Source organism: Podarcis gaigeae (assembly GCF_964106915.1).
Source record: "Podarcis gaigeae genome assembly, chromosome: 8".
NCBI lineage: Eukaryota > Metazoa > Chordata > Lepidosauria > Squamata > Lacertidae > Podarcis > Podarcis gaigeae.
This window is the reverse complement of record NC_139684.1, coordinates 5,347,295-5,374,546: the sequence shown is the minus strand read 5'-3', so window position 1 is coordinate 5,374,546 and position 27,252 is coordinate 5,347,295. Positions and strand designations below refer to the sequence as shown.

Sequence of the window (27,252 nt, the reverse complement as noted above, 5' to 3'; positions counted from 1 at the left end):
GTTGAAGGTATTTTGAAGGGGTGTTAGCCACTCATGGTGTGTGTGTGTGGCAGGGGGTTGAAATTTGGAAGGGTGTTTTGGGCCAGAAGCAGCAATGGAACAACGGCAACGAAATTGTGTTTGCGTACTGTGTCAGAAGTGATCCCGCTTTCAAATTAATCTTAGGAGCTGTGGTGTGCCTCCATTTTGGCATGCCTGTCAGATTAATGCCCTAATGAGTGTGGGCCACGATGCACAGGCAGGCAGCAGCCAAGGACCCAAGACTGAGGTATCTGCAGAAGGCCTAGGGCAGGTGTCCCCAACCTGGGGCCTTCCGGATTATTTAAAAATAAGTGCCATTAGCCACAACAAGCACAGCTGGCAGTTGTCTAAAACTTCTGAAGGGCACCAAGTTGGACTTGGAGTGGTATCTGGGCAGACACCATGGTGAGTTACTGTTTAGTAAATTGTTGCACTTCTCCAGAAATCTGTTTGCTGTGCAGTTCCTTAAAAGGTAAGGGGACCCCTGACCATTATGTCCAGTCATGAACGACTCGGGTTGCGGTGCTCATCTTGCTTTACTGGCCAAGGGAGCCGGCGTCCAGCATGTGGCCAGCATGACTAAGCCACTTCTGGCGAACCAGAGCAGCGCATGGAAATGCCGTTTACCTTCCCGCTGGAGAGGTACCTATTTATCTACTTGCACTTTGACGTGCTTTCGAACTGCTAGGTTGGCAGGAGCAGGGACCGAACAACAGGAGCTCACCCCGTTGTGGGGATTTGAACTGCCAACCTTCTGATCGGCAAGTCCTAGGCTCTGTGGTTTAACCCACAGCGCCACCCGCATCCCAGTGTGCAGTTCCTTAGGAGCATAGAAAAAGGCACAAAATGTGGCACTTGGTTTGGGATGCAGATTTTTATGCATGTTTCTAGACCTCATGATTAGAACAGGAGGCATGAAAGTGCTGGGCAATGCCTGTGATGATGAGCCAGGGTGGTACAGTGCTTAGGGTTATGACCTAGGTTCAGTGGCGTAGCGTGGGGGGTGCAGGGGGGGCCAGCCTCACCGGGCGCAACATCTGGGGGGGCACTCGCACTCGCAGCTCTCTGCCCCTACCTGGCTCACGGGTTGGGGGGCGCAAATTACTTGCTTTGCCCCGGGTGCTGACAACCCACGCTACGCCACTGCCCAGGTTCAAATCCTTCCTCGGCCACTCACCAGATGACCTGATGGCCGGTCATTCCCTCTCAGCCTAACTGACCTTACAGGGGTGTGAGGAGAAAATGGGGAGGGGGGCTAAGTACTATCACCTTGATATCCTTGGAGGAAGGGGGGGAATACAAACATGATACAATAAATAATAAAGAAACGTTGGTGGTAATTATATTGTTGTTGATAACAAATAATGAGTGGGATTCACCTCAGAAGTCCCGTCAATGGAAACTGTACAAAGCCTTCTGCTTGTGCAATGGGACTTTCCTCCCTCCCCCCTTCCCAATTTACTTGGGAGGGGGTCAGGTGCACCCCCAGAACAGCAATGGGGAGATTTTGTGTGCCAAGCTGGAATGCTTGTGCTTACTAGGGTTGCCATACGTCTGGGCCTTTGGAAACTGTGTCCGGGAAAATCCGGTGTCGGGTTTTGTTGCGTATTATGAGATCTTGCATTTTTGAAATACAGCGACCCTAGCTGACAGAATGATCAACTTAATGTTAAATTCTTGATCAACTTAGTGTTAAATTCTTCCCAATGTGTTTCTATAATGCTTTTGAGTATTCAAACCACGAGAGAGAGAGAGAGAGAGAGAGAGAGAGAGATGTAACCTTCACAATATGCATGAAGATGGAGGGGCAGAAGAATCGGCTGCTTCTGATGTTTGGGGCCAGGGAGCAAGTTGCTTCTGTGCCCAGCACAACTCTTTGCAAAAGACGTGATTCCTGCATTTCCGGGGGTCAGACTCAATGATCCTTTGGGTCCCTTCAAATTCTACAGTTCTATGAAAAGCAGAGTGACAGCACAACCCTATGACTTGTACTCAGAAGTAAGTCCCGCTGAATTCAGTGAGACTTAATTCTAGGTAACTTTGCACAGGATTACATCCTGAATCACACAAAACATAAATGTTATTTAATAATAAAATAGAATAAATCACAATTTTTTGCTCAGTTTTATGCAGGAAGTGGGACAGGGAAAGTTTTCTGGGCAAAGAATCCGGAGAACTGGGTGCAGAATGTCTGATTTCTTGTTTTTTCGTTTTAGCGCAGATACTGATACCCTGTGTGTATCCACCCTTAGAAAGTGGGTCCCAGAACAGGTTGCCCTCCTGATAAGTGTGTTTGAGTAAAGCATGTGTTTTAATTTAAATGGAAACCGTTCCCACCCAGCTGTGCTCCAGGCGAGATAAATGGCCAGCGTCATTTGGGGGCTGGGGATAATTAAATTCACCGACTTCAGTGGAGGAGCGCCATGGATTTTTCTGGACCAAATGGTCTTCCTGGCAAACACCCATCGATAAACATAGTTTCCAAATGCATCATTGTTGATGATTCTCCAGTGTGTTCTGTCGAAGAAAGGATGAAAGATTGGGCTCATCACTCCAATTTACAGTAAATGTGGTGATGTCAAACCGAGGTCAGTTAGACAGTAAGTGAGATTTTAGTGTGTGTGTGTTCTGGCTCAGGCAGGAATCTCCTCCATCTTTCATTTCAGCAGGTGTCATACGCAGGTGGAGCAATGAGAGGCAGGGGCCCTATCCGGACATGCAACAGAATGAGAGGTTAGACTCCTGAGCTGGCAGTTTGGCCTGTGCCTCTTCAAACTTCAAGAGGGTGGGGAGGGGGATGCTGTTTTTAGCACGTCAGGAAGGGAGCTTCTAGCCTAATTCATTGCACTCCTTACAATCCTACTTTTCTACTTGGCAGCGGTTTCTCTTCTTTTTAAATGTAGGGAACAATTAAAGTATTCTTACGTGGCATCCCAATCTCTGAGCAGTGAGAGACCTCAGTGGTTCCAGGTGCTTATTCAGGGTTTGGTGGCGCTGTGGCCTAAACCACTGAGCCTAGGGCTTGCCGATCAGAAGGTCGGCAGTTTGAATCCCCGTGATGGGGTGAGCTCCCGTTGCTCGGTCCCTGCTCCTGCCAACCTAGCAGTTCGAAAGCACGTCAAAGTGCCAGTAGATAAATAGGTACTGCTCTGGCAGGAAGGTAAAGGGCGTTTCCGTGCGCTGCTCTGGTTCGCCAGAAGCGGCTTAGTCATGCTGGCCACATGACCCAGAAAAACTGTCTGCAGAAGCGGACAAACGCCGGCTCCCTCGGCCTGTAAAGCAAGATGAGCACTGCAACCCCAGAGTCATTCGCAACTGGACTTAACTGTCAGGGGTCCTTTACCTTTAGCTTTTTTCCTTGGAATGAAGGTCAACGGAAACTGCGGTGTCTTTATGCTATATGGTTTTATTTACACATCTACAGAAGATGAGCATAGGAAGAAGGGGCTCACAGCATTAGCACCCCAACAGATATTGCCTCACTATGAGTCACAGCTTTGGACCCTGCACAGATTAAGCATGTCTCTGTGTGCTGGTCCCGGGGGGAAGGTTACCGTTGGCGTAGTCAAAGTCCGGTCCTGGGTCACTAGCCTGGAAACAGTCCACAAGGTGCGGGGCGAGGTCCGAAGCAGGAAGCCGGGCGGGGACAGGAACACTGGAGGGTCAGGTCTGGGTCCGGGCAGGAGCAGGTACTCAACGACGTTGCTCCCACAACCTGGGACCGGGCTGACTGACCTTTATCTTCTCTGAGGCCAGGGGCGGCCCCGGCCCCCAGGAGATCCTGCTCTCCTGGCCTTAAGGCGAGCACTCCTCCTGGGAGAAACCAGTTCCCTCCGCCTCTCTGCCCCGAGCCTCTGCAGTTCAGGAGAGGCTGTGGAGTTACTGGACCCAGGGGGAGACTCTCCTTCCTCTGGCAGGGCCGGGAGAGGTGCACCTGTAGGCACTGTGTCCTTAATCACCTCTGGAGCCAGAGTGGAATCACCTGGTGCCTGCTCCTGAGGATCTGGCACAGGTGCAGGCGCTTCAGATCCAAGGCCCTGCCCCAGTTCAGCCGGCCCTGGAGGCGGGGACTCCTGTGCAGGCTGGGATTCCTCCGGTTCAGCCTCTGAATCGGATTCCCAGGCCATCACACTCTGTGTCTCCTGTTTCCAGGTTGCTTCCAGCTCAGCACACACTCTCTGGATATTGTTCTCATACCTAGCAGCTAGGTGAGGGTGGTAGTGGAAGAAAGCCGCTTCCCATTAGCCTGTAGGGCACCATCACTTAGTTGTGGCTCTTGCAACTTGGCTCATTGTTTTGGGATGTTGGTCTGCAGCATGGAGTGTCCTAGTGGCACATTCCAATGCCTCCCCATTTCAACCTCATTGTTCTCCAGCATGTGCAGACCAGAGTTCCCTTTAACTGAACTCCTGAGGTTCTGCTTTTCTGTTGTTAGCTGGCAGCAGAATTGCAAAAGAGCAGGAGTGAGCAACCTGCAACCCTGCCAGGGACACAACTTGTACTGGGGAGTCCCAAAAAACATAAGAAGAGCTTCCTGGATCAGGCCAGTGGCCCATCTAGTCCAGCATCCTGTCCTCACAATGACCAACCAAGGGGACATCATTTGCACACTCCAGACAAGACAAGGACATGGTGGGAACAAAGTAATGTGATGAAATTTCAAAAGGGATAAATGTAAGGCTCTGCACTGAGACAGGACTAACATGATCCACAAATACAGGTTGGGGGTGTAAAAAGGATCTAGGGGTCTTAGTAGATCACAAGCTTAACATGAGTCAACAGTGTGATGCAGCAGCAGAAATGGGCAATGCAATTCTAGGCTGCATCAAAAAAAGTAGAGTGTCAAGATCAAGGGAAATAATAGTCCTGCTCTATTCTGATCATGGCCACTGGTCCCATCACCTCCTGGCAAATAGAAGGGGGAAGAAATGGAGGCAGTGAGAGATTTTACTTTCTTGGGCTCCATGATCACTGAAGGAAATCAGCCGTGAGTGCTCACTGGAAGTACAGATCCTGAAGCTGAGGCTCCAATACTTTGGCCACCTCATGAGAAGAGAAGACTCCCTGGAAAAGACCCTGATGTTGGGAAAGATGGAGGGCACAAGGAGAAGGGGACGACAGAGGATGAGATGGTTGGACAGTGTTCTCGAAGCTACCAGCATGAGTTTGATCAAACTGCGGGAGGAAGTGGAAGACAGGAGTGCCTGGTGTTCTCTGGTCCAGGGGTTCACGAAGAGTCGGACACGACTAAAGGACTAAACAAGGTTCTGCCTTGGTCAGACCTCATTTGGAGTCCCGCGTCCAGTTTGAGAAGGATATTGACAAGTTGAAAGGTGTGCAGAGGAAGGCAACAAAGAGGGTCAGGGGTCTGGAAACCAAGCCTTATGAGGATCGGTTGAGGGACATGGGGATGTTTAGCCCAAAGACTAAGAAGTGAAAGGATAGCCATCTTCAAATATGCGAAGGGCTGTCCCAGGGAAGATGGAGCCAACTTGTTTTTTGCTGCTTCCGGGGGAAACGACCAGAACCAATGGATTCAAATAACAAGAATTGTGATTCTGACTAAATCTTAGGAAGAACTTTCTGATGGTAAGAACTGTGGAATGGACTGTCTCAGAAGGTGGTGGGTTCTGCTTCATTTGAAGTCTTTAAACACAGCTTGGATGGCCATCTCCCAGGAATTCTTTACCCGTGATTCCTGCCGTGCAGGGGGTTGGACTAGATGAACCTTGGCAGCCCCTTCCAAATCTATGATTCTGGGAAAGCATGACTCCAAATGCCATAATTCTCATGGAAATATCTGGCGATGAGAAAAGTAATATTGGATCCGTTAGGAAAAAATTGGTTCTCACCCTCGACTTTAATTAACCCAAAGGATCTGAAATGTTGGAGGAAAGAGGAATGTAAGAATAACTGAAGAATGTTTGATTATTATTGAGGGTGAAGCTGGAGAGGAAACGCAGATGCTCAGCTGTAACCCCCAAGGAACAATTACAGTGGAACTTACACATTTTCCCATCAGCGTGGAAGAAATAATGAGGTTCAGAATGGTGTGACAGCCACCCTTTCCATCCATGGAGCTAATGACAAGCATTGTTTATCTGGCCTATTAGGATGCTTTCCAAAAAAAATAACATTGCTTGATTATTATTATTTTAAGCGAAGAAACATAAGAGGAAAGTTGTGAGCAATAATCTTGAGCAAAATGTGCACAGTGGAGACAGCACCAGGCAACCCAGCGGAAAGTTTTCTTTTGCAAACCTCCTTGGAACGAGTTGCAAGCTTAGCAATGGCTAGATTCCTGCTGGATCAAGCCAAGGACCCATCAAGTCCAGCATCCTGTTCTCACAGCGGCCAACCAGATGCCCGTGGGAATCCAGGGAGCAGAACATGAGCACAAGAACCCTCTCCCATCCCATCCCATGGCTTTCTGCAACTGATATTCAGAAGCGTTGCTGCCTCTGATTGTGGAGGTAGACCATAGCCATCACGGCTAGGAGTTCCTGATATCCTCCTTCTCCATGAATTTGTCTAATCCATTTTTAAAGTCATCCAATATAGTAGCTATCACTGCCCCCTGTGGCAGTGAGTTTCATTGGTTAACTATGCGCTGCATGAAGAAGTATCCATCATGAGATTTAGATGCTTTGGGTCGAAAGTGGTGCGTTGTTTTTAGCCTAGCTTTTTTTGTTGTTTCTGTGAATGGAATTCGTCTCTGCCTGTTGAAGCTAAATGGGCGAGACATTATGGGGCAACACCTACTGCATTTGGCTTCGCTCCGTGACCCAGTGTGCTTTGCTGCTGCTGCTGCTGGTGCTGCTGGTGCTGCTGCTCCCATTCTTTATGCCATCAGCTCATAGCATGGTGCTTGCCATTCATACTATTGAGCAGTGGAAACAAAGAAGCAGAAAAAGGAAAGGAAAATGTCTGGTTTTAATCTCAGTCCCCCTCTGTGGCAGGGATGGACACAGGGCGGTATATGTTTCATGTTAAACAAAGCTGTCCATGTATACATTTTTCATTCTTGGAGCTGAAAATGAAATGCAAACATTTAGAGCGTAGACATATCATGGTCCCAGGACTTGGACTCCAGTGCTGCTGCCTTGCAAGAGGAGGGCTGGAACATCGCAGACCCTAAGAAGTCAGGGAGAGCTTTTCCTTGGCCCCTCTCCACAAGGGGCTAAAAGCAGAGCAGTGTTGAGCAAGGCACAAACAGGACTGACACATTCACAAGACAGTATGAAGAAGCAGATTCTCTTAACAATATCCTTTCACAGTTTCTTTTTACAATTTTTGCATCTCTTGACATGTAGGCCATCTGTTAAAGCATATCCTATCCACTACAACAGCTAGTAAATGCTCCTCCACCATCAATTTTATCTAATCCCCTTCTACAGCTATCCAAACTAGAAGCCAACATGATATATTGTGGCCATGAGTTCCATCCATTTACTATGCACTTTCTTTGTCCATCACTGCATACACCTCTTGTTGGTGGGTTTCATCGAATGATGCTGCATTCTTACGAAAGAAGGAGAGGAGGTGGAGAAAACCCTCTTTCAGATACTCCCTTGAAGAGCATGTTGAAGACTCTTCAGTGGCCTCTCCCTCTAGGCACTTGTGTGGATTGGGCCCTGAGAGGGAAGGCATACTTTAAGCAAAAAGTAAGGTCTTCCATCCTAGAGCTTCAATATGCTGATGACAACATAGTGTGTGCACACTCGGAGGATGGCCTCCAAACCATCCTAAATATATTTGCAGAAGCTTATGAAAAGCTTGGCCCATTGCTCAACATCCAAAAAACCAAAGTGCTGCACCAACAAGCACCAAACAGCCCCTCTGCAGCACCACAAATCCAACTCAATGGTGTAACATTGGAAAATGTCGGTCACTTCTCCTACCTGGGCACAGGGCCAACATTGATCGCCTGAGCTCTGTGAGTGCAGCTTTCTCCTGATTGAAGTGCAGAGTGTTTGAGGACCAGGACATTTGCAGGTAAACTAAAATGCTTATTTACAAAGCTATTGTACTGCCAACCTTACTATATGCTTGTGAAACATGGACCACTTACAAACACCATCTCCAACTCCTCACAAGATTCCATCAACAGTGTCTCTGAAAAATTTTGCATATCACTTGGGAAGGCAGGTGAACTTATGCCAGTGTACTGGAAGAAGCAAAGATCACCAGTGTTGAAGCAATGATTCTTCAACATCAACTTCGTTGGACTAGTCATGCTGTTCAGATGCCTGATTATTGTCTTCCAAAGCAACTACTCTATTCCAAACTTAAAAATGGAAAGTGTAATGCTGGCGGTCAACAAAAGAGGTTTAAAGACTCTCTCAAGGCAAATCTAAAATAAAAAGTAGTATAAACACCAACACTGGCCTGCAAGTGCTCCAATTGGAGAACAGCCTTTACCAAAGGTGTCATGGACTTTGAAGACGCTCAAACTCAGCATGAAAAATGCTGGCAGACCCTCACCATGATCAACTCCCGCCCAGAAACCTATGTCCCCACTGTGGAAGGACGTGTGTATCCAGAATTGGCCTCCACAGTCACATATTGGCTCACTGTTAAAACCGTGTTCATGGAAGACAATCTTACTTGGCTACGAGTGCTCTTCAAAGAAGACAGGTGGGCAGGCAAAGGCTTGGAGAGGAGGAGGAGGGGCCCAGAGAGTGGGCTGCACAAAATCTCAAACCAGCAGTCGATCTGTACAGTGGTTCCCAAAGTGGGTGAGACTGCCTTGAAGGGAATTACCTGGGGGGGGGGCAGGCCAAGAGGCACGGGGGCAATGGAGGTGTAAAAGACTATTAGACTTGAAAAGCTGGAATCACTGGATGAGGTTAATCAATTTTGTTGAATCAGTTAAACCAAATAGTTTTAATTGAATTGATGTGGACTAATTGTTACTGCTTTGAAATTTATTGTACTATTATCTTCCTTAGTGGGTTGTGCAAACCACTATTCTGAACAATGCTTTCTGTAGGATAGGGGGCATCTGGGGTGAGTTTATGGTTTTCCAGAAGAAGTTTGGGAACCACTGACCTATACTTATTGATTTGTATGGTGCTGGTGAATTAAACCTCCTGTAGCTCCAGTGGCCTGATTTATTTCGCTCCTTCTTACGTAGGGAGAGATTGAGCTCTCTGTTCCTCTCCAAGGCTGCTGCATCTGAGGTCTAGGAGAGATGCTTGTCATGCCTCTGTTTTTGCTTTCCTGCTGGATGGACTCCATGCTACTCTTGGAGAGAATCGCTGTGGCATTTGCCAGCTCCTTGCTACGTTGGAGATGCTTTTGTGTGTGTGCAAGAAATAGCAGCCTCGCACTCACATCAGCTTTGACAGTTTCTATGGTGAAGACCCCAGGCCTATTTTTTTAATAGAAAACCCAAACACAACCCCTCACATGCAGAGTGAAATTCTGGACTCAATGTACTTTCGTTAAATGTATTTATTTAATTTTCATCCCACCCTTCCTTCAAGGAGTGTTGGCTGGCATCTGTGTTCATCCATCCCACATTTTATCCTCAGAGCTATCCAGGAGAGATGGGCGGGGGACAAAGCTACACTTGATCCTTGTTGCTGTGTGCCAGGGAACAAATCAATTAGGCAAAATGTGGATTTTGTGAGTACGTATTATTGTGGGTTTGGTGTGGGTGAGACTGGATGATGCCCTGAGCCCCTTCCAGTTCTTGCCATCCTGCACCCAGGGAGAGTTAAAATGTAAGTGAAGAGTTTGCTGAACTGGTCAGACAAGTTTCTTTGTAAGAAATGACCTTAGCTGGCTACTCAGGTGTCCTGGTCAGCATCTCAAAAGAATGAGGCAGTTTGTGAGAGCTACACCTAAGTGATGGTGCCCTTCAGGCTAAGGGGTGGGCCTCTCTTCCATCCACCTCACTTAGTTGCATGATAGCCGGAGAAAGTTTGTCCATGCACTGTCCGTGCTTAGAACTACTCTCTAACCATTTTTTGACATGTTCTGGGAAGTGAGTCTTGACTGAGTTTAAAACCTGACTGTAGAGCAGCCTGGCTATGGACTAACCCCCTGTGTTTCTTCTTCATTCTTTTTAGATCATTAAGGAGCCTCCCCCACCCCCCATGGAAGACAGTGAGGTAAGTGCCCACTTCATTATGGCTTCTGAATTGCTTTTCTTGCCTTTGCTTTGTGTCTTTGCCCTGTGGGGAACTCAATCACACCGTCCACCCCTGCAGAAAGCAGCTTTGCCAGCCCTCTGCTTGAGGCTTGAGAAGCACTGAGCCTTGGACTTGCAAAGCTCCTTTTGCAGTGCTTCTCTATCACCTGACAACCAGCTGGAGCGTATTGTGCAAGGGACTTTGACAGGTAGGTTGTAATGGCACCAGGTGATTGACAGGTGGGTTTTTCCTGCTGGCCTGTCAAAGTTGGCCTGTAGGGCTGGTGGGGATAGATACGGATCTGGCCCACCAGGCCAATCACCTTCCCTACTCCTGTGTGTCTGTTATGTGCTGGCTATCTCCCTCGTATTAATTCAAACTGTACTGTGTCATTCAGTAATAAGATGATGGATGCGAAATGTGATGTGTTTGCTGTTGATCACCTCCTTTTCTTTGAAACCTCCAGATGTTGCTCTGAATCGTGAAACCTCTTGAATTATGTTGCCGTTTGAGTTCTGCTTGTTTGTTTTCATTGAGAACTTCGGTTTGAGTGAGGCCCTAGCTAACCAACACCATCAAAATCCCGTGTCCTGGTGATTATTCTCCTGGGTGCAAACCTGAGCATTTGTTCATGGAAATGGACAGTTCGATTCAGTTCCCAAATCTGAATTGCTGTGTTGTTGTCTCAGGTCCATGTCTTCACCCACATGGCAAGAGGGCCAAGCCACTAGCCAGCCTGTAATTGGATAATGCTTGCAACTGATGTCATCTTGCCCACTTAACAACTAGCGATAGACACACTTGGCAGATCCGTTGCATTCAGTAGCATGGTTGCAATTTAGCAAAAAAGGTGATTATGACTTCTGTTGAGAGGAGCCTTCTTGCAAGACCAAAGCAATCATCTGTGTTCTTTTCCTGGAGAGACTGAACTTCTAGAAGCCATTGCTGTTCCAGCATCTGAGCCCAAGCACTGTTGACCTGGGTAGACTAAGGGAGGTCTGCAGCTCAGTGTCAGAGACAGGCTTTGCATGGAGAAGGACCCAGGTTAAAACCCTGGCATTTCCCCGTAAGACTGAGAAAGGCTTTTGTCTTAAATCTTGGAGAGCTGGTGCCAGGTAATGCAGATGATCCTGACCTTGATGGACCAATGAGCTTTGACTCAAGATTTGTCATGGATGCAGCCTCATTGTTTCCTATAAGAGGTATCTTTGCCTCGGACCACTTTGGACAGGACCTGCTTCAACTCTGTCTCCCTGTTCACTGTCAAGGGGTGATAGTTTGGAGAAGTGGAAGTCCACACCAATGGAGGGCTTCCCTTCACTAGTCATTTTTAGGGTGCCTTTTTCCACCCTTGGATAATCTGATGGAGGTGGCCTCCATTGGCTTGCGCAGGGCAGGGAGGAATGCATGCACCTCCCCAAAAAAGCCTCCTCCAGGATCTTGGGACAATAGAGAAGGGGTGCATTCCCCCATCTTACCCATGTTGAAGGGGCAAACAAGTGGGGCAGTGGCCAAAGCTCAGAAGCTGTGTCCAGTACATTAGAACCAGCTTGCTTTACTTCGGGGAAGGTTCACATAAGCTCGTAAGAGACCATTTGCATTCAGTATTTGGGCTTCAACCAAAGTGGGTGCAACTTCCTAAAATATCACCCCATGGGGTTCTCAACCTTGTCGCATAGTGAATAAACATGAATGACTGGAGCAGAGATTTAGCTCCAGTGACAAAGGAATCTTTTTTCTCTGTGGTTCTGGTTCTATCTAGTTCATGGTGCTGTTGGTCTAGCAGAGCCGGTTCAGAAACTAACATGTTCAACAAAATGTATAACTGTATAAGAACCTAAGAACAGCCTGCAGCATCCTGTTCTCACAGTGGCTGAAGTGTGAGAACAGTTGTGGAAAACTAGCAAGCAGGGCCTTCTGGAGGCATAGGGACTGCCTTCTCCTCCATGAATTTGTCTAATCCTCAAGTTAGTGCCCATCCCTGCCTCCTGTGGGAGGGAGTTCCATAGTTTAACGAAATGCTTCCTTTCATCTGCCCTGAATCTTCCAACATTCAGCTTCGTTGGATTCACAAGTTCTAGCAAAGGTTATTCTAACTCTAGGACAGCCTTTGGCCACCTGGTTCCCGCCAGATGTTTTGAACCACAACTCCCATGAGCTCCAAGCAGCACAACTGATGGGAATTGTAGTCCCAAACACCTGGACTGCTTTGGGAACCTTAGGCTAAGTAGTGGAGTGCCCTTGTGAGGTTCATAGGAGGGAATATCAGATGAAGCCCAAGCTTTTCCAGAAAAGGAAAGTTTTGCTAAAAGACTAAAATAATATGCAGTATACTTGAAGGCTGTCCCAGAGAGGAAAGGGTTATAGAGGGAGTGGGAAAGGAGTTGGCAGAGACCCCAAGGCTGCTGCACAGTTATGCTTTAGCAGGGGGGAAGGGAAGGGGAAGCAATGGAAGTTGGAAAACTGGCAAGAGAGACAGAAAGAAATAGGAAGGGAGCAAGTTATACCTTTCCTTCCATATGATCTGTCCAAAAACATGTCAATGGAGGGGGGGAGGGTCCTCAGCTCCAGGGTGAATCCCCCCAAAGAGAAACCATGGCATGGCATTGTTGGTCAATGATTGCTGGATGAGTTTGTGTGTGTGCAGCGATGAATATTCAAAGGCTGGTATTCCAGGAGTCAGTCAAGCTGAGTATGTCTCACTAAGATTGTTTTCACTCAGATCATTGATAGTGCCAGAAAGACCAAACTAATGACAGCCTGGGTAATGACCAGAAGGAGGATATTTCGATAAACAAAAGGGAAGGATGGTCGTCTAATAGTCTAAACTGGATACTAGCGGAGTAGAATCACTGTGGCCAGAAGAGGCCACAGCTGTTGGACTAGCCTTGGCTGGTGGAAGGCACACTTGCACTGCCCCACCGTGGCCACATGAAACCAAGCTGGCTCCACCTTCAGATATTTGAAGATGGCTATCGCATCACCTCTCAGTCATCTCTTCTCCAGGTTAAACCACCTCAGCTGCCTCAGCTGTTCCCTTGATCACCTTGGTCTTTTAAGCAGACTGTTAGACTTCACCTTCCTGGGCAGACAAAGGGGGGGGGGAGAGACCCCTTCTCATTTAACAACATTCTCGTCCTTCAGGTTGATGCAACTGTTAAGAAAGTAGCTATAAAGTTAAAGGGACCCCCTGACCATTAGGTCCAGTCATGACTGACTCTGGGGTTGCGGCACTTATCTCGCTTTATTGGCCTAGGGAGCCAGTGTACAGCTTCCGGTACTAAGCCACTTCTGGCGAACCAGAGCAGCACACGGAAACACCGTTTACCTTCCCGCCGTTTACCTTTATCTACTTGCACTTTGATGTGCTTTTGAACTGCTAGGTTGGCGGGAGCAGGGACCGAGCAACGGGAGCTCACCCCGTCGCGGGGATTCGAACCGCCAACCTTCTGATCAGCACGTCCTACACTCTGTGATTTAACCCACAGCGCCACCCGCGTCCCTAAGAAAGTAGCTAGTCAACTGTTAATTTAAAATAAAGCACCAAAGTTTTCGACTCAATAAGTATGAGGGATCTTTGAAAACTCATAGGAATCAAGACAGAGAATCATTACAGACCTTAAATACCCTCCCCAGAGAGTTGTATTCCTGTGCTGTACTGAATGAAATCTCGAACACGATTTTGTGTTTATGTGTTACGCTGGATCTGTTGCCAAATGCATCTTGCTTTTCCACCGAAAGCATGACTTAATAGGGGGTCCAACCTCAGTACCAGGTTAGTGAAGTGCTTCTTGCAGGTGTAGGAGGATTAAGGCCCAGCAACCCTGCACCCCTGTAGCTTTCGGAGTCGGTGAAGATTTGGCAGCCGCCCATTTGCACTGCAGAGCTGTTGGTCTAGCTTTTATCTGTGTTTATTATTCCTTTCCAGATTGTTTCCTTTTTCCCTCTCCCTGAAAGATCTCATGGGCAGATATAGTTAAATAAACTGGAGGGCAAGCAACGGCGCTCAGTGCAGCAGGAAATTGCATTATTACCCACCAGTGTGTTGTACAGGCCGTCTCCCCCTCCTCTCCCGGTCACCCCAGGCTCACGCCTCACTGGTGGGAAGGGCAAAGGCGGGGAGAATGGCGCCTTGCAGCAGAGCCAGGGACCTCTAGGGAAGGGTGTGGAACTTGAATGCAACCCTGATGTGATTGGGAACAGATGAGAAGCAGGTTCTGGGCCTGGAAGGTGAAGCTTTCGCAAGCAACACTGGGTCACCGAGGTAGGGAGTGCGCTGTGGGAAGAAGAAGCTGCTTCCTGTAGCCAAAGCAATAGTTCACTAAGCCAGTGGCAACTGAAATTTTAAACATCTTATGACTGCACAGCATAGGAGCCAATTTTGGGGGCCGAGGTCCCTTCCGCAGCCCCCATAAAATATTTGAGAGTCCCCCGCAAAGTTGATGGGCATTGCCATTCAAATGGTATTCATGTGCTATGTCTTGGGATCGATGATGTGGGGCGGGACTTTCCCCCCTCCCCATATTTTATTTGTTGGCACCCCTGCCACGCAGAATCTCTGAGCTGTTCTTCTTGCCTTCCCAAACTAAAACTAAAAAGTTAACCATTGCTTTCATCTTCAAATACCGGAAAATGTCACATGGAAGATGGAGCAAGCTTGTTTTCCGCTGCTCTGGAGGGGATGACCTGAATGGATTCCAAGAAACTTTAAGAAATAATTTTCTGAGGGTAAGAGCTGTTCAGCAGTGCAACAGACACCCTACAAGGAAGGTGGTGGACGATTCTTCAGTGAAGGTTTTCAAACAAGGGGTTGGATAGCCACACATCAGGCATTTTTGAGCTGTGGTTCCTGTATTGCGGGAGGTTGGACTAGATTACTCTTAGGGTCCCCTTCCAGCTCCACAGTCCTATAATTCTATGACTCCATTGGCCGTACTGGTGAGGCCTGGTAGCTTTACTTTCACTATTGGTAATAATAAACAGGAGTACTCATTAGATTACAAGGAAAGAGTGAGTAACAGAACGTTTCAGTCAGCTGTTTTTGTTTCTTATAGCGGCATCAAAACATAAATAAATCAAGTAATGTTGGGCTCTTGTTTTGCTTTTCATTGTTGGTTTTGCAACTCATCCTCTGGCAGTCAGGTGACAGTTGACCCATCATGTCAAATAGACTCCACATGGCTGACTTCTCTCTCTCTCTCTCTCTCTCTCTCTCTCTCTCTCTCTCTCTTTCTTTCTTTCTTTCTTTCTATGCAGTAATGGAGCAAAAAATAGAAAAATCACCAACACCCACTTCAGAAAATCCCAAACTCCAAGATAGAAAATAGATATTGTAATATTTATATTTTATTGAAATGGCTTGTTTTGGAAAGAAATAATTTGTTTCCAGCCCCTTGATGCCAGATTTGAATCCTGAGAATATGTCATATTTTTAAGTATTTCCTGGCAACTGGCCTCTGGCCTCTGAGTTCTAGTCTGTGGCCCTCTAGGTGTTGTTGGGCAGCCCTGACCATTGGGCATGCTGGCTGGAACAGATGGAGGTGGAGCCAAATCAGAAATGCCTCAAATGGCATTTGGACCTGCCAAAGCTTTCCTCCTTCTTACCAAATAGCAGCAGCGCAGTCCATGTCACTAGAGAATCTTCACTACACAAACTCTGTTTTTAGCACCAGAGAACCATCACTTTCATATCAAAGAAATAACCTACCTCTAGCCTTTGGGCACCACAGAAAAACCAGGAAAATGTGTGAAGGAAGGCTCAGAAAATAGATCTACCTCGAGCAAAAATTATTTGGTAGAATTGAAGCGGTCAAGGGGTATGACAGACACCCAAGCTCTTCCTAATCTTGTTTCATTCCTAGCTGATGGGATGCTTTTTCCATGTGTTTTGAAGGGCTCTTGGAAGCAGAAACGTTCCGACGTTGCCAACAAATGATGCTCATTCAGGAACAGATGGTTCCAAATTTTGTAATGTGAGACAAATAAGTATTTTGGAGGAGAGGTTGCTGTTTTTGTGATGGTGGATCTCTTCTTGCAAAAAAAAAAATCTTTTTCAAACTGTAGCTAAAACAGATATATATATATATATATAATCAATCAGTGTCTCGTACTCTTAAATGCACTTTCTGGCTGGTTCAGGTGGGGGTGTTTTACCCGAGCAGCAGCAGCACCAGTGAGAAGACTATGTCAAACTATTCTTCCTGTGTGTTGGCCAGGAAATGGCTGTTTCCTTAAGAAAAAGAGGGAGAAATGTGGCGTGCAACGGGCAGGGGGCTTGCTTTTTTATTTCAGGAACCACCGGAACATACTGGTGCAAGAGAAAGACTAACTTGCATGCAGAAGGTCTCATGTTCAGTCTCCAGCAGCACCTCCAGTTACGGTGGGAATGTCCCCTGCCTGAAACCCTGGAAAGCTAATGCCGGTCAGTGTGGGCAGTACTGAGCTATTTGGACCAATGGTCTGACTCTGCATTTACTCCACGTTCCCAGACTAAAGCAGACCAAGTTGGGCCACCCGCTGTTGTTCGCCTTCTGGGTGTGGTAGCTCAGGTGCTAATCCTGGTTCTGAGAACTGGGTCCTTTACTCCAGTGTTTCCCAACCTTGGGTCTCCAGCTGTTTTTGGACTACAACTCCCATCATCCCTTGCTAGCAAGACCAATGGTCAGGGATGATGGGAATTGTAGTCCAACAGCAGCTGGAGACCCAAGGTTGGGAAACACTGCTTTACTCTGCCCTGAAATGCTAGAGCAGGTATAGGCAAACTCAGCCCTCCAGATGTTTTGAGACTACAATTCCCATCATCCCTGACCACTGGTCCTGTTAGCTAGGGATGATGGGAGTTGTAGTCCCAAAACATCTGGAGGGCCGAGTTTGCCTGTGCTAGAGGATTGCATGCCGTATTACGGTGAGGGGCACCCACCCACACCCAGGAGGGGCAGCAAAATACCCTGGTTGACCCATGGCCCCAAACATGCATGGGTGCAACTTCTGCTTGTGTGGGGTCAAGTGGGGCAGCGGAGTGGCTGAGGAATTCTGCTGGCAGCATATTTTCCTCCAAATCCGCGGTTCTCAACCTGTGGTCCCCAGATGTTGTTGGACTACAACTCCCATCATCCCTGAGCTCTGGCTTTGCTAGCTAGGGGTGATGGGAGTTGTAGTTCAACAACATCTGGGGACCCAAGTTGAGAAAGACTGCTCCAAATGTTTCTCTTGCTCACAGCACAGAAAATGGAGCCTCTCAACGTATTTTGAAAAGCTCCATCCTGTCACGGGATTTGCGTGGCTTCTTCTTGTGTTTTTCTCTGCTTTGATTCGGCACCGCTGCTGCTGCTGCTGCTGCTGTTGTTTTGAGTTTTCTGGCCTGTCAGCTCCTCCTGCCCCAAAATCTTAAATGGCTTGCAAGGTTTTTAAGGCCCTGCGGAGAGTGTCTTAAGCGTTGGTATTTCCTGTTGTGCGAAGGCCTTTGCAGTAACAAAGTGAGGAGAGCAGGAGAGAGAGAGAGAGAGAGAGAGAGAGAGAGAGAGAGAGAGAGACGGCAAGAAAAGAAAGTATTTGGATGGTTTCCCTTCCCGTTTTCAAGCAGCAGCAAAGAAATATGATAAAATAAAACCCTCGCGAAAAGCTCCATGCAAGCTCCCCGGCATGTCAGAGGATCTAGTAAAGTGGGAATTCTGCCTGCATGGAGCAGAGTCCTTTGCAAACGACCTACTTACACCCTTAACATTTATCCAAAGAGTCACACCATGCACTGAACTGATTTACACTCAAGGCAACCACAGCACTGAACCAGGGCTAAGGGGCCTCCGTCCAGGCATGTCACTATCCCTGACAAGGCACCCAGAGCTGCTGCAGTTTCATCTCTTTTCCTTCCTTCCTTGCAGGACCAGCCCAGGTCATTTTGTTGCCTGAGGCGAACCAGAAAATGGCACCTTCCCTCCCACGCAACCTTTCCTGCCCCCAGCTGCACATGTGTGCCAGCCCCTCCTTATCACAGAATCATAGAGTTGTTGAGTTGGAAGGGACCTTGAGGGTCATCTAGTACAGGCATGTCCAACTTCCAAGAGACTGCGATCTGTGAAAAAACAGGCAGTGATCTATTCATTGGATTGACAAAAGTTGTTGAGCTTTTTTTAGGAAGCCTAAGTTGTTGATAACCACAGCCTAGGTCTTGCCAATCAGGTTGGCAGTTCGAATCCCCGCAATGGGGTGAGCTCCCGTTGCGGGGTCCCTGCTCCTGCCAACCTAGCAGTTTGAAAGCACGTCAGTGCAAGTAGATGAATAGGTACCGCTCCAGCGGGAAGGTAAACAGCATTTCTGTGTGCTGCTCTGGTTCGACAGAAGCAGCTTAGTCATGCTGGCCACATGACCTGTATGCCGGCTCCCTCGGCCAATAAAGTGAGATGAGCGCCGCAACCCCAGAGTCAGTCATGACTGGACCTAATGGTCAGGGGTCCCTTTACCTTTAAGTTGTTGATCTACCATGGACCCCCCGCAATCAACCAGTTGATCACTGTTGGACATCCCTAATCTAGTACAACCCCCTGCAATGGAGAAGAGTCCTCAACTTCCCGAGAGAGCCAAAGAACTTGCCCGCCCACCTGCCTGACCCTTTAGGGGGCCAGTGTTTTCCAGCACCCTCCTTCTTACTTTGGACTTGCAGGCTGGACTACTTTAAGAGGAGCCCCCTGAGGAGAGGAGGGCTTGCTCTCTCTATCAACTGCCCTCAGTTCCATGTCTCTCTGCTGCTGGCTGCCTGGTCCCTAGAGCCAGAGTCCCCCCACCTCACCCCAAGACCAGAGGTAGCCAGTTTCCGGCTGGGCAGGGGAGAGGAGCCTGCTGGTTGGCCACCTGGAGGCCGAGCGCACCAGCCCCCGTCACCCCCACTCACTCCCCTCAGAGCCCTTGGGGCAGGGGGCCAGGCTTGATAGCCCCTTAGTGCCCCCCAAGAGTGCCCTTTGAAGTGACTGCGTCAGCTTGCTTCTTTGCAATGGCAGTTTCAGCCCTCCCGTGGTTTTAAACAACAGCATTTTAGTTTAGAAAAAAAAAAAGATGAGTAGGGAGCATTGCGGGAAGATGACTGATATTTTATAAAATTATGCATAGTGTGGAGAAAGCAGACCCAGAGGGGGTCATCCAGGGAAGCTGGACCTCTGGAAGATGCAGGACAGACAAAAGGAAGCCCTTCTTTGCACATCATTGCATACTTGGACTATGGAATTTGCCGCCACAGGATGTGGTCAGTGGCCACAAGCTGAGATTCAAACGGGGGTTAGGAAAAGTCACATAGAATAAGGCTGCCTGTGGAGACTAGTTGAGATGGCTATATTAGCTCCCTCAGGAAAGTCGCTGCATACCCGTTGCCTCTTGAGCAGGAGGAAAGCTCTTGTGCTCTTGCCCTGGTTATTGCCAGGGGCATCTGCTAGGCACAGAGGGCTAGAGGGGACTTCTGACATTCGTGTGGCCCTTGAACGTAAGAAGAGGCTGCTGGATCAGGCCAGTGGTCCATCTAGTCCAGTATCCTGCTCTCACGATGGCCAACCAGATGCCCATTGTGGGAAACCCGCAAGCAGGAGGACCCAAGCACAGGGGCAACACTTTCCCCTCCTGTGGTTTCCAGCAACTGGTGTTCAGAAGCATTTAGGCCTCTGACTGTGTAGGCAGAGAATAGCCAGCATGGCTAGGAGCCATCAGTAGCTCTCTCCCCCTTCATGAATTTCTCTCATCCCCTTATAAAAGCCGTCCAAGTTGGTGGCCATTTCTGCCTCTGACTGTGGATGACAGGAGGGATGGTCAGCAATGAAGGGAACTGTAGCCCAGAACATCTGGAGGGCACCAGTTTTGGGAAGGCTGGCCTAGTTGGAGCAATGTCACGTGAAGAAGAGGAGTTTGGATTTGATATCCCGCTTTATCACTACCCTTGTTGTTGTTTGTTGTTGTTTAGTCGTTTAGTTGTTTAGTCGTGTCCGACCCATCGTGACCCCCTGGACCAGAGCACACCAGGCACTCCTGTCTTCCACTGCCTCCCTCAGTTTGGTCAGACTCTTGTTGGTAGCCTCGAGAATGCTATCCAACCATCTCGTCCTCTGTCGTCCCCTTCTCCTTGTGCCCTCCATCTTTCCCAACATCAGGGTCTTTTCCAGGGAGTCTTCTCTTCTCATGAGGTGGCCAAAGTACTGGAGCCTCAGCTTCACGATCTGTCCTTCCAGTGAGCCCTCAGGGCTGATTTCCTTCAGAATGGAGAGGTTTGATCTTCTTGCAGTCCATGGGACTCTCAAGAGTCTCCTCCAGCACCAGAATTCAAAAGCATCAATTATTCGGTGACCAGCCTTCTTTACGGTCCAGCTCTGACTTCCATACATCACTGCTGGGAAAACCATAGCTTTAACTATACGGACCTTTGTTGGCAAGGTGATGTCTCTGCTTTTTAAGATGCTGTCTACTAAGGAGTCTCAAAGTGGCTCACATTCTCCTTTCCCTTCCTCCCCCACAACAAACACTCTGTGAGGTGAGTGGGGCTGAGAGACTTCAGAGGAGTGTGACTAGCCCAAGGTCACCCAGCAGCTGCATGTGGAGGAGCAGGGAATTGAACCCGGTTCACCAGATTACGATTCCACCGCTCTGAACCACTACACCACACTGGCTCACACTGGCTCACGTGACATCCCTCTCCAGCTATGATTCCTGACTTACAGGGGTTTGGTCTAGTTAACCCTTGGGGTCCCTTGCCACTCTGCAGTTCTGTGATGCTGTGCTGCCACTTCAGTCATGAGAGGCAACATGCCTGTTGGGACAGGAGTCAACTTAGCGTTATGAGGAAGAGGAGGAGTCACATCCTCGTCATCTGTGATTCCTGTGCAGGAGAATTTCCCCCATTTTATTTCATCTCTAAATTTATATTTTGCGCAGTTAAAGCTTTGCAGTCTGAAATCTGAACCTTTCCTCATAGAACAGATGGGCTGGTGTTGGTTTTTTTTAAGCAGAAGTATGCACAAGCCCTGTGTTCTCCTACAGTTCCTAGCACAACTGGAAGGAATGAAATGAACACAGATAAGATACAACACAAGGAATGAAACACAAGGAGAAACATTGTAAAATTAATGAATGTTAGAAGGATGTTGGAATGAAGTTATGTGGCTTTAGCAGAAATGTTATAAAGGTTTATAAAAAAACAGTCTGTTAATTGGTGAAAGGAGGGAAAGTAAAGTTATATTAATATTAAGATAAATTACAGGACAAAAACTGGAAAAGATGGAAAGGATTTGCTGAAATAGCTAACCGAACTAGAACACAAAAATGGGAGGTGTGAGGAGGTCAAGGAAACAAGCAAATGAAAGATAAGTTATGGGAAGATTTGTTGTGTTTTTTAATTGTATTTTTCTGTTTTCTTTTTTTCTTTTCTTTTTTCTTTTTTTACTTATTGTGATGTGTTGTTTTGCTTTTGTTTAATATGGTGTTTTTACTTTTGTTTTTTGTAACCCTTAAAACCTTAATAAATATTACTTTAAAAAAAAAAAGAAACACAAGGAGATCAGCCAAACGTAGTAATCGCACTAAATCTTAGGTCGAGAACAAAAAGATCATTAACTGAAAGCAAGTCAGAAGACAGCAAAGGAAGGCACTGAAAGATGGTTACGTGTTTTCATGTGTTATTAAAATGAAAAGGTCGGGGTGAGCTAGTCAGAAGGGCTGGAAGATCTCTGAGTGCTTTAAGAATGCCGAAAGTGTGCTGTTAACTGTAGCTGTGATGGAAAAGGTGGCTGTGATTGCAGCAATGGTCTGATAGGTGGTCATTACCTATGCTGTAAAAGAAGATGCCAGAAAGCATCAAAATGCAGCCTTTATCTCTTATGTTTTTAGGAGGCTGACCCTACATACATTTGTATGCAATAAAGACCTCTCTTGTCACTTGGAGCCTGCCTCCTTTTCCTTTGGGTTTCTGTGATGTGTACCTCCAGACTAGGAACACCTTTTAAAGTTCTCCAACCCCTGGAGTAGATGACTCTTTGGGTTCCTTCCAGAGCTAAAATTTTGTGGTTCTATGACTCCCGTAGCACTGAGCCAGGGCAGGGAAAGTAGAGGATGCATGAAAGCAAGACGTGGGCTTGCGACCTTCTTGAAGTTCCCCCTCTCACCAATAAATCGGGTGTGGTGACTCCTCTGTCTTGGGTCAGCTGCCATCTGGGGGCCTGGTTTGGCCCATTGGCCACCAGTTCCCCACCACAGATATGTTTGTCATTCTGATTCTGTTACAGCACAGCGTGCGGTATCAAGCAGTAGAATTCAGGTTCTCCAATTTGCTTCTTTGGTTCAGAGCAGGTTTTTAGCCCTTCCGCCTGCAAACTTTCCTCATATTTATATGCAGAGTTTGTTATTTTTCAGTTCAGGGTGCAAATGTACTCCTGAAAATGCAACACACAGGCTCCCCACTTTTCCAAACATGAGCAAGTACTGGCGGCATGCTTTCAGGGGTGGAGAAGCATGAAAAGCATCTCTCCGGGCCTCACGTTTATGTATTTTGGAGATAACAGATCACATTCCACACCTCCTGCCAGGCGAAGGAAATACCTCTTGCGAATGGCTTCTGAAGCTTCTAATGCTTTAAGGCATTAGAAGTTAGTTTTGCCTCCTGCAAGGCTGAATTAATGAGCACAGCTCTAAGGCAGGAGGGACACCTGATCCGAATGAGAAACAGCAGGGTTGCGTGTTAGAAGTCCTGCCCTTATTAACACACACACACACATGTGCTGCATAACATGGGATGGTTACATACGTGCTGCTGTAGTTCACAGCCCTGTCATGCAGCCAGACCTTTGGGGGGATGACAAAGGGAACATCTGATGGAGAGAGTGAGAGGTCTTTCAAGACTTTCACTATATCCCATTCTCCTATGTGCCATGTGGATACTGCACAACACACTGTTTAAAAGCATAAAGAGGTCCACATCCGTTGAAAGAACGTGGGGAGCCTTGCAGGCTATCTCCCCCATGTGCAGTCAAAGTGCATATCTTGGAAGGGGCTCAAAATCCTCTTTGTGGGGAGGGATTCTGCGGGCAGTGAGAGGGTGGGTGGGCACCTGGGTCATCAGCATGAGTGATACAGACCCCCACAGCCGCCTCCCACCTCAAACAACCATGTTCAGTAGGTGGGCTGGTCTGACTCCCCCTGTTGTCAGAACGAGATGGCGCGATCTCAGGGTTGTGCGACAGACAAAGGCGCCTTTTTTAACCCCATTAACTGAAGCTTTAATGGGGCATACTGGGTGGGCGCTGTTTTATTTGGAGGGTGGGGCTGTTTTAAATTGTTGTTAAATGTTATGGTAATTTGGATTTTTTGTATTTGTGGTCTGGAGTGTTGTTTATGGGCTTTGGGTGGGTGTGGGTGTATTGTTTATTAGTTTGTATACGTTGTTGTTGTTTAGTCGTTTAGTCGTGCCCGACTCTTTGTGACCCCATGGACCAGAGCACACCAGGCACTCCTGTCTTCCACTGCCTCCCGCAGTTTGGTCAGACTCATGTTTGTAGCTTCGAGAACACTATCCAACCATCTTGTCCCCTTCTCCTTGTGCCTTCCATCTTTCCCAACATCAGGGTCTTTTGCAGGGAGTCATCTCTTCTCATGAGGTGGCCAAAGTCTTGGAGCCTCAGCTTCAGGATCTGTCCTTCCAGTGAGCACTCAGGGCTGATTTCCCTAAGAATGGAGAGGTTTGATCTTCTTGCAGTCCATGGGACTCTCAAGAGTCTCCTCCAGCACCATAATTCAAAAGCATCAGTTCTTCGGCGATCAGCCTTCTTTATGGTCCAACTCTCACTTCCATACATCACTACTGGGAAAACCATAGTTTTAACTATACAGACCTTTGTCGGCAAGGTGATGTCTCTGCTTTTTAAGATGCTGTCTAGGTTTGTCATTACTTTTTTCTTTTATACATTAGTATTGTTAATTGAGAGCCAGTGTGGTGTAGTGGTTAAGAGCAGTGGACTTGTAATCTGGTGAACCGGGTTCGCTTCCCCACTCCTCCACCTGCAGCTGCTGGGTGACCTTGGGCCAGTCACACTTCTCTGAAGTCTCTCAGCCCCACTCACCTCACAGAGTGTTTGTTGTGAGGGAGGAAGGGAAAGGAGATTGTTAGCCGCTTTGAGACTCCTTAAGGGGAATGAAAGGCAGATATGAAGTCCAAACTACTACTACTACTCTTCTTCTTCTTCTTTTGATTATTTCAATTATGTTTTTGTTATTTTTATTACATATTTTGTGTTTTGTATATTGTAACTTTAAATTATCATCGATGTTGCCATCATCTTCTTTGCTTGTTTTATTTATTTTTCAGGAAGAAGACGACGATGGGCTTCCCAAGAAAAAGTGGCCAACCGTAGACGCCTCCTATTATGGTGGTCGTGGCGTTGGCGGAATTAAGCGGATGGAGGTAGGTGAACACCAAGTTGGAAGATTCCGGACAGATAAGAGAACTCTTTCATGCAGCCCATAGTTAAACTGTGGAACTCACTGCCACTGGAGGCAGTGATGTCCACCAAAGTGGATAGCTTTGAAAGAGGATTGGGCCAATTCATGGAGGAGGATGGGTTTGGCTATTCTGAGAACAGGGTGCTGGACTAGATGGGCCATTGGCCTGATCCAGGAGGCTCTCCTTAGGCAAGAGACGTGTGCTCTGGAGGGATTGCTGCTGATGCAAAAAATGATGGGCTCACCCTCATCTGGATAGGGACTGTAGCTTAGGGTGGAGGAGAGGGGTGTATAACTCTTTCATCTCCATACTGTTTCCCCACCCACATTCCCATCACCCTGGTGCTGACATTTGCCCCCAAACTGCTGTTTGCTGCAAAAAATGCTGTTTTGGCAGGGAAACAGCACAGGGTGTTGAAGGGTTAAATCCAGATTTGGGACCACAGCACAGAGAGATGGGATGTATTTGTTTCCACTGTGGGGTTCCAGTCTGGGTTGGGGCCCCACAAAGCTGCTTTTTGTGAGAGACAGAAAGCAGACAATTGTGAGATAACCTGAAGGCTGAGATTTGTTATGTGTGTTGAGAATTTCCCCCCAGCGTCTATCAACATTATGAAGCAAATTTAAGGTCCCCAAAGCCATGTTTGTCTCGTAACACTAATGCAGGAGTGGGGGGATGGGGGACGGCGAGCATCGTAAACGGGCAAATCAAGGGGGGGGGATACTTTCCTCTGTTTCTGAGGCCTCACTGCAGGTCCAAAATGGACTGAAGGAACCAGAGAATCATCTAAACAAACAAACAAACAAACAAACAAACAAACTTATACCCTGCCCTCCCCAGCCAAGACCCGGCTCAGGGTGGCTAACAACCAATAATAAAAACAAGTTGATTAAAATACAACTTAAAAAACAAGAATTAAAAGACAACATATTAAAACATTAAGATGCAGCCTCTTCACAGGAGGAGAAAGGAAAAAGGAAAGAGGGGAAGGGCATCAAACTGATTACAAACCAAAGGCCAGGCGGAACAACTCTGTCTTACAGGCCCTGCGGAAAGAGATCAGATCCTGCAGGGCCCTGGTCTCATGAGGCAGAGCGTTCCACCAGGCCGGAGCCAGTGTTGAGAAGGCCCTGTTCTGGTTGAGGCTAATCTGACTTCCTTAGGGACCTCTAGGGTGTTGCTATATATGGACCTTGAGGTTCTCCGTGGGGCAGACCGGGAGAGGCGGTCCCGTAGGTACAAGGGTCCTAGGCCGTGAGAAGAGAAACGGCTTGAGCCCCAAGCAAATAGCCATGTTTTATCTGTGATTGCTGGGCCGCAAGGGGCTCTTACAGTCCGATGCTTCTGTGATTCTGTGACGGGGACTAAACGCTCAGAGTTTCTTTGTGGGTGTTTTTAGGTTCGCTGGGGGGAAAGAGGATCTACTGAGGAAGGTGCGAAGCTGGAGAAGGCCAAGAATGCTCGGGTCAAGATGCCGGAGCAAGAATACGAATTCCCAGAGCCCAGGAATCTTGGGAACAACATGCGGAGGTCCTCTTCTCCCCACAAGTGGTACTCTCCAATTAAGGTACCTCTCTTACGTGATATTTTCATTGCAACCCCTGAAACATCCTTTCACACCTTCTAACTGGTTGGGGGGAGGAAAGTGCTAGTGTACAATAAAGTAATAAAAACATCTTAAAATCCTGAACAAAAAGCCAATGAATGAAACTGGTATATAGGCCATAAACCATCTCTGCAGAACACACTCTGCCCCCCCCCCGGCCCCGTGCTTGGGTGGCCCCTGCTAATGCCCCCCTTCTCCCTCTTGTGACCAAATTCAAGCTGCTGCAACTGCTCATTCTCTGCCCCTAAGACCAGCTGAAGGATGGACCTTCAAAAAATCCAGAACATAATTCCCAAGAATTAAGGAGCATTAAGCAGCTAATCACTCATTGACTGACATATGTTAAGTCCGTTCACACTCATCTGGACAACCCAAACTTATAACAAATGGATCAAAGCCGCCTTCAAATATTCCTCCTCTGTAGAAGTGCCAAAAAATTTCTGGCACGCTCAGCAGACTCTGTCCATTAGTGTGCATATGAGGAGATTGCTGAGTAAAATTCCAGCATAGCTCATTCTGCATCTGCCCTGGTCTGCTCACTCCAGAAATGAGAACTTGCATGCCCTGCTGTGGAAGAAGGTATGCTCACTATTGGAGTGGATCGCCTGCTCCTTTTGAGGGAGAAGGAAGTTCATGGGGGTCCCTGGAAGGAGGACGCAAGGTGCACAGATGTGCCTGGATTGTCTAGTGGATTCTGTCCTCTTGCAAAACAGATTTGTATGTTGTGTCACCACCCAGTTACAGAAGCAACAAAGCACTCCAGAACCCCAGCCTTTCCTTCCACCATTGATAACTAAGGGCTCTTCCAGTCTTCCTTTTGCACCATGGTTTCCAAGCACAGATCCGTGCTTTAAAGCTCTGTGTCCAAGCATTTTTTACTTGTTTGTTTGTTTTCTCCTGGTACTTTCCCTGGGAAAACCCATGTTTTACTGCTAAATTGGAGCAAACAGCAATCCCAACTTAAAACCCAATTGGCCTTTGCTCTAATTCAGTGGTGAGACACAGGTTTTCCTAGAGAAAGTGCT

At 47.6% G+C, this 27,252-nt stretch overlaps 1 protein-coding gene and 1 long non-coding RNA gene across 5 annotated transcripts in view; both read left to right on the top strand.

The window, feature by feature from the left end:
* ANTXR1 (ANTXR cell adhesion molecule 1) overlaps nt 1-27,252 on the top strand; it is a 268,335-nt gene that overhangs the window by 80,667 nt on the left and 160,416 nt on the right. For all 4 annotated transcript variants that reach the window (XR_014567574.1, XR_014567575.1, XR_014567576.1 and 1 more), the window contains exons 14-16: nt 10,098-10,139; nt 24,487-24,582; nt 26,021-26,188. Coding sequence is in view for 1 of the 4 variants with exons in the window: in XM_083753288.1 (XP_083609414.1) it covers nt 10,098-10,139; nt 24,487-24,582; nt 26,021-26,188 (306 nt within the window). In the remaining 3 variants the exon portion in view is untranslated. The remainder of the gene's footprint in view (nt 1-10,097; nt 10,140-24,486; nt 24,583-26,020; nt 26,189-27,252) is intronic.
* The window catches only part of LOC310851268, a 204,054-nt gene that overhangs the window by 101,970 nt on the left and 74,832 nt on the right, over nt 1-27,252 (top strand). The gene's annotated exons all lie outside the window — the stretch shown is intronic.